General features: G+C 63.5%; 1 protein-coding gene across 1 annotated transcript; it reads right to left on the minus strand.

Annotated features, from left to right (window-relative positions):
• Positions 1 to 330: 330 nt before the first annotated feature.
• PGAP3 (post-GPI attachment to proteins phospholipase 3) lies at positions 331 to 6,819 on the minus strand. Its single transcript, XM_050985826.1, has 8 exons — positions 6,601 to 6,819; positions 5,577 to 5,674; positions 5,347 to 5,499; positions 4,373 to 4,435; positions 4,169 to 4,230; positions 3,026 to 3,162; positions 1,669 to 1,873; positions 331 to 864 (listed from the first exon to the last, which is right to left on the minus strand). Exons 1-8 carry the CDS (start codon positions 6,785 to 6,787, stop codon positions 801 to 803), a joined length of 969 nt encoding a protein of 322 aa, XP_050841783.1. The 5' UTR covers positions 6,788 to 6,819; the 3' UTR covers positions 331 to 800.

Genomic DNA, 6,819 nt, shown 5'->3' on the forward strand with positions numbered 1-6,819 from the left:
GAGGGTGGGATGGGAGGGTGGGGTCTCCACAGGGGGATTTGGGGCACAAATGGGGGGCAGAGAGCAAGAACAGGGTGGGAAAGGGGGTGCAGGGCAGGTATGGGGTGTGCTGAGGGGATTGGGGAACACTGAGGGGGTTTGGGACACCTGGAGGGAATTTTGGGGCACGTGGGGTGGGAGAGGGTGAAAGCAGGGTGGGAAATGGGGGGCAAGGGGTGGAAGCAAAAGGGAATGGGGTACACTGTGAGTGGGGGACAGACACGGGGGCTGGGGGCACAGGGTGGCCTTGGGACAGGGAGGGGACACGGAGAGGGGACAAGAAGCCAGCGGTTCACAGATTAAACTCAGCTTTATTCACATCCCACAACACACCCAGGGAGGGGGGAATGGGGGGGCACAGCCCCTCTGGGCTGGGAGGGGGCACACCCAGCCCCAAGGCACCCACACAACACCCCCCCCACCCCTGCCAGAGCCCTCCCATGCACACAGGACCCCTCCCCATATCACCCATGTGTCCCCCAGCAGCCACTGTCACCTCATGGGGGGGTCCCCAGCTCAGCACGGGGAGGGTTTGGGGGGGCTCAGCTGTCCTGGACCCCTCTGTGCCCAGCTGTGGGGGGGGTCCAACCCCCCCCGGGGAGATGGGGGGCACGGGGGTCTGGGGGAGTAAAACAAACCTCAGAAGGCAACCGGGGGGGGCAGGAGGCTGTGGCCAGGGGGGGCTGGGAGGTCGCTTGGCACAGGGCAGGGCACAGCCCTGGGGGGGGCACGAGGGGCTCTGCCCACCCCCCCCAGCAGCTCTAGTCCACTTTGAAGAGGTCGGAGTTGGCCTTCAGGAGGTAGAGGCTGTCGTCCATCAGGAAACTGGGGGGACAAGGGGGGGGGGGTTTAGGGGAGCCTTGAACCCCAACATTGAACTCAGCAATCCCGGGGTCCCTCCAGCACCCCGACTTCACGGGGGGGGGGTGGTCTGTGCATGCCACAGGGACCAAGAACATCTCATGGGAAACTGGGGGGGTGCTGAGCACCCCGATTTCAACAGAGGGGCTCACAGCACCCACAGTGGGGTCCCCAACACCTCTGCTTCAAGGCTGGGACTTCCAGCACTCCATGGAAAACTGTGGGGGCCCTGAGCACCCCAGTTCCAAGAGGGGGACACTGAAAACCCTGAGCTCCCCAACTAAGAGGGGAACACTGAGAGCCCCACAGCCCTGAGCCCCCCAATTCCAAGAGGGGGACACTGAGAACCCCACAGCCCTGAGCCCCCCAGTTCCCACAGCCCTGAGCCCCCCAATTCCAAGAGGGTGAGGCTGAGAACCCCACAGACCACAGCGGGCCCTGAGCACCCCAATTCCAAGAGGGATCCCCCAACAGAGTCCCCAACACCCCCCAAACTCCAGCAGAGCCCCCCAAACCCCCGGGGGGAAGCTCTGCACCCCCAGACCTCCCTGGGGAACACGGGGAGCCCCTCACCCCAATTTTAATTTTATTTTAGATGGGATGGGGGGGTCGCTGACCTGTAGAAGAGCACGTTGAGGGGGATGGCCCCCAAACTCCAGCAGAGCCCCCCAAACCCCCGGGGGGAAGCTCTGCACCCCTGCACCTCCCTGGGGAACACGGGGAGCCCCTCACCCCAATTTTACATGGGGAGAGGGGGGGATCACAGACCTGTAGAAGAGCACGTTGAGGGGGATGGTCCCGATGTGCCAGAGCGCGTGGGCGTCCAGCACCCAGAGCAGGGGGGGGAAGTCGAGCAGCTCGAGCAGCGCCAGCGCCTGCAGCAGCAGCACCGCGGCCGCGCATTTCCACACGTGCGGGAGGCGCCGGCCCTGCCGCAGGCACCAGCGCAGCCACCACGCCACCGTCAGCATGCCTGGGAGAAGGGAGAACAGCGGCACGGAGGGCTGGGGGGCGGCCGAAGCACGGGGGGAACTGCTGGGGGAACAGCGAGGGGGGGAGCGGGGACAGGGAAGTGCTCAAAGTGGGGTCAGCATTGCTGGGGAGACAGGAGGACACAGGGACAAAACCCAGTCAGAATTCCTGGGGAAGACGGGAAGAATCAGGGAGAGGGGGTGCCCAAAGCCTGTCAGTATTCCTGGGGAAATAGGAGAACATAGGGACAGGGGGGTGCCCAAACTCTGTCAGAATTCCTGGGGAAACAGTGGGCATCAGGGACAGGGAAGTGCTCAAAGTGGGGTCAGCATTGCTGGGGAGACAGGAGGACACAGGGACAAAACGCCAGTCAGAATTCCTGGGGAAGCACGGAGGATCAGGGACAGGGGGGTGCCCAAACTCTGTCAGAATTCCTGGGGAAACAGTGGGCATCAGGGACAGGGAAGTGCTCAAAGTGGGGTCAGCATTGCTGGGGAGACAGGAGGACACAGGGACAAAACTCCAGTCAGAATTCCTGGGGAAACAGTGGGCATCAGGGACAGGGGGTACCAAAGCCTGTCAGAATTCCTGGGGAAATAGGATCAGGGACAGGGGGTGCCCAGACTCTCTCAGAATTCCTGGGGAAACAGTAGGCATCAGGGAGAGGGGATGGCCAAACCCCAGTCAGAATTCCTGGGGAAACAGGGAGGATCAGGGACAGGGGAGTGCCCAAAGCCTGTCAGAATTCCTGGGGAAACAGAGGAACACAGGCACAGGGGGTGCCCAAAGTGTGGTCAGCATTCCTGGGAAAACAGGAGAACACAGGGACAGAGGGGGGTCCAAACTCCAGTCAGAATTCCAGGGAAAACAGTGGGGACAGGGGGGTGCCCAAATTGTCAGAATTCCTGGGGAAACAGGAGAACACAGGGACAAAACCCCAGTCAGAATTCCTGGGAAAACAGTGGGGGGGGATCAGGGACAGGGGAGTGCCAACCCCTGGGCAAAACTCCACGAAAATGGGGAGCTCAGGGACGTGGGGATACCCAACCCCTGCTCAGCATTCCTGGGAAAATGGGGGCACAGGGACAGGGTGGGGAGGGCACAGACTGACCCCTGACACAGCCCCAGTCCCTCCCAGTGCCCCCCAGCCCACCAGCAGCAGCGTTGGCCACCAGGTTGTAGCCGTAGTCGAAGCGCACGAGGCTCAGGTAGGAGATGTGGCCGGCGAGGAAGAGCAGGAGGAAGGCCCTGAAGATGCTGATTAAGGCCGGGCGCTGCAGCCCCAGCGTCCTGTGGAGAAGGGGCATGGTCAGGGTCCTCCCAGTACAGCCCAGGGTCCTCCCAGTACAGCCCAGGGTCCTCCCAGTACAGGTCAGGGTCCTCCCAGTGCGGCCCAGGGTCCTCCCAGTGCAGCCCAGGGTCCTCCCAGTACGGCCCAGGGTCCTCCCAGTGCGGCCCAGGGTCCTCCCAGTACAGGTCAGGGTCCTCCCAGTGCGGCCCAGGGTCCTCCCAGTACAGGTCAGGGTCCTCCCAGTGTGGCTCAGAATCTTTCCAGGTGCTCCAGTGATGCCCAAGCTGGCCCCAGAAAGGCCAGAACCTTCCCCAGTACAGCCCAGTAGCCCCCAGTACAGAACCAGCACGGCCCAGTGGCCACCAGTATAGAAGTGGCAAGGTCCAGTGACCCTTCCCAGCACGACCCAGCGCCTCCCAGTACAGCCCAGTGCCTCCCAGTACACTCCCCAGTCCAGCTGTAGCCAGCCCCAGTGCCCCCTAGTCCATCCCCAATCCCCCCCAGTTTGTCCCAGTGCCCCCCAGTCTGTACCCAGTGCCCCCCAGTCCGTCCCCAGTGCCCCCCAGTCCGTCCCCAGTGCCCCGCAGTATGCCCCAGTCCCCCCCAGTCCGTCCCCAGTGCCCCCAGTTCACCCCCAGTGTCCCCCAGTCTGTCCCAGTGCCCCCCAGTTTGCCCCAGTGCCCTCCAGTCTGTCCCCAGTGCCCCTCAGTATGCCCCAGTCCCTCCCAGTCCGTCCCCAGTGCCCTCCAGTTCACCCCCAGTCTGTCCCAGTTTGCCCCAGTGCACCCCAGTCTGTCCCCAGTGCCCCCAGTCCATCCCCAGTGCCCTCCAGTCCGTCCCCAGTGCCCCCCAGTCCGTCCCCAGTGCCCCCCAGTCCCTGTCCCCAGTGCCTCCCATCGTCCGTGCCCCCAGTTGCCCCCCCCCAGTTTGCCCCAGTGCCCCCCAGTTTGTCCCCAGTGCCCCCCAGTCCGTCCCCAGTGCCCCCCAGTCTGTCCCAGTGCCCACCTGACCCAGCACAGGTACACGGAGTGCAGGATGACGGCTGAAGCACAGAAATAATCCAGTTTCTGTGGGATTTGGGATGGCTGAGCCGTGCTGGCAGGGTGGGAAATTGGGGGGGGGGGTCTGGAGCACCCCTGGGGACTTGGGGACACTCAGGGGGTGGCACTCTGGGGGGTTGGGGACACTCAGGGGGTGGCACTGCCTCACCTCTGTCAGCGCCGTGTCCCTGGTGTGGAACACGGTGGACCAGAACCAGGCGTTTAAGGAGACCTGGAAAAGGGGGAAATTTGGGATTTTCCATGAAAATCAGGGTCCCCCTTGGGTCAGGCCCCCCTCATTTGGGGGATGAGGAGGGGGAGAGAGAGGGAAAATGGGGGGGGGAAGGGAAGGAGGAAAAGCGAAGGGAAAGGGAGAAAAAGGGGAAGAGAGTGGAAATGGGAAGGGGAAGGAGGAAAAGGGAAGGGAGGGAGAGGGAGAAGGAAAAGAAAGGGAAGGGAAAGGGGAAAAGGAAGAGAAAGGAGGGGGAAAGGGACAGAAAAGAGAAGGAAAAGAGGGGGAAAGGAGAGGGAAAAAGGAGGGAAAAGGATGGGCAAAGGAGGGAGGGATGAGGGAAAAGATGGGAAATGATGGGGAAAAGGGAGGGAAGAGGAAGGGAAAGGAGGAGGAGAAAAGGGAGAAAAGGTATGGGGAAAAAGGGAGGGGAAAAAGGAGGGACATGAGGGGAAAAAAGGACGGAGGACAAGGAGAGAGAAAAAGGGAGGGGGGGAAACGGGAGGGGGGACAAAGGAGGGGGGAGGGGGGAAAGAAAAAAAACGGGAGGGGGGAAAAAGGGAAAGGGAGGGGAAGAGGGGAAAGAAAAGGGAGGGGGAAAAGGGAGGGGAAAAAGGGAGGGGGGAAAAGAGAGGGGGGAAAGGGAGGGGGAAAGGGAGGGGGGAAGAGGAAAAGAGAAAAGGGGAGGGAAATGGTGGGAAAAGGATGGGAAATAATGATGGGAAAAGGGAGGAAAAAGGGAGGGAAGAGGAAAGGGAAAAAAGGAGGGGGAAAAAGGGAGAGAAAAAGGGAGGGGAAAAAGGGAGGGGGAAAAGAGAAAAGGATGGGAAAGGGGAGGGAAACGATGGGAAAGGGAGGGAAACGATGGGAAAAGGGGGGGCAAAGGTTGGGCAGATGGCAGCAGGGCTCACCCAGGCGAAGGCGACGCAGGTGGGGTAGGTGGGGGCGGCGGGGGGCACGGCCGCCCGGTAGCGCAGCAGCATCACCAGGCTGGCCAGGCCGTTGAGGAAGGAGGCCAAGGCTGAGGCCGGCTCCTGGACAAACAGGAACCGGGAGAAGGGCCACTGGGAGGGGCCCGGGGGGTCAGCGGGCACGGGGGGAGCCCGGCGTGCCCCCCAGCCCCGCCGGGAGCCGCGCTGACCTTGCCGTGGAACTGGGGCACGCGGTGCCCGCCCTGCTGGTACAGCCGCACCGTCTGCCACATGCACTCGTACTGGCACTCATCCCGGCACGTCCAGCCTGCAGGGAACACACCAGCACCTCCCAGTCTGCACCAGTGCCTCCCAGTATCCACCACGGGAGAGCGCCAGCCCAGCCCAGGGCAGGGGGAGCCGGTGGGCTTCACCCCCTGGCACCCCCAGCCTCACTGAGCAATCTGGGAGCACACCCAGCCATCACCATGGTGACCAGCAGCATGGACCAGTAGCTCCCAGTATGGCCCAGTGACTCCCCAGCATGGCCCAGTGTCTCCCAGTATCCACCACAGGAGTGCCCCGATGCAGTGCAGGGCAGGGGGAGCGGGTGGGCTTCATCCCCTGGCACCGGGGGCACCCCCAGCATCACCCAGGGATTCCCAATCCGGCCCAACTGCCCAGCCCAGGGGCTCCCAGCACTTCCCAGTTCATCCCCAGTGCCTCCCAGTATGCACTACCGCAGCAGCCTGGCCCAGCCCAGGGCAGGGGGAGCCGGTGGGCTTCACCCCCTGGCACCCCCAGCCCTACTGAGCAATCTGGGAGCACACCCAGCCACCACCAGTAGCTCCCAGTATGGCCCAGTGTCCCTCCAGATAGTTCAGGGATGGCCCAACAACTGTCCTGGCAAAGTCCAGTGTCCTCACAGTATGGCCCAGTGTCCCCAGTATGGCCCAGTGATATCCCCAGTAAGCCCAGTGATTCCACTTCATAGCCCAGCACCTCCCAGTATAGACCAAAACCAGCCCAGTAGCCACCAGCATGCCCCAGTGACAACCAGTACAGGCCAAGTGACCCTTAACACCGCCCCAGTGTCCCCCAGCATCACCCAGGGCTTCCCAGTTCATGCCCAGTCCTTCCCAGTCCTCCACTCGGGGGCGTGGCTTCAAGAGAGGCGTGGCCCCGAGAGGAGAGGCCTGCCCATAGGGGGCGGGGCCTCAGGTCCATCAGCCAATGGACGCGGAGGGGCGGTACCTGTCAGGCCCATGTAGAGCGGCTGCCGGGCGCGGAAGTGCCGCAGCGCCGCCCCGGAGCAGTTCTGCCGCTCGCAGCGGCTCAGGCACTCCCGGTACAGCGGTTCCCGGTCCCCCTGCGAGCCCTGGGCCGGGCTCGGCGCCGCCGCCGCCATGAGAAGCAGCAGCAGCGCGGCCCGCGCCGCCATTGCCGCCCGGCCCGGCCGCTTCCGGCCCGCCC

This window comes from Serinus canaria, chromosome 27 (assembly GCF_022539315.1).
Source record: "Serinus canaria isolate serCan28SL12 chromosome 27, serCan2020, whole genome shotgun sequence".
In the NCBI taxonomy this organism is placed as follows: Eukaryota; Metazoa; Chordata; class Aves; order Passeriformes; family Fringillidae; genus Serinus; species Serinus canaria.

Coding starts and splice junctions, on each gene's coding strand:
- PGAP3 (XM_050985826.1), bottom strand. CDS start 6,787: ATGGCGGCGCGGGCCGCGCTGCTGCTGCTTCTCATGGCGGCGGCGGCG. Junction 5,675..6,600: donor GCTCTACATGGGCCTGACAG/GTACCGCCCCTC, acceptor TGTTCCCTGCAG/GCTGGACGTGCCGGGATGAG. Junction 5,500..5,576: donor TGCCCCAGTTCCACGGCAAG/GTCAGCGCGGCT, acceptor GGCCCCTCCCAG/TGGCCCTTCTCCCGGTTCCT.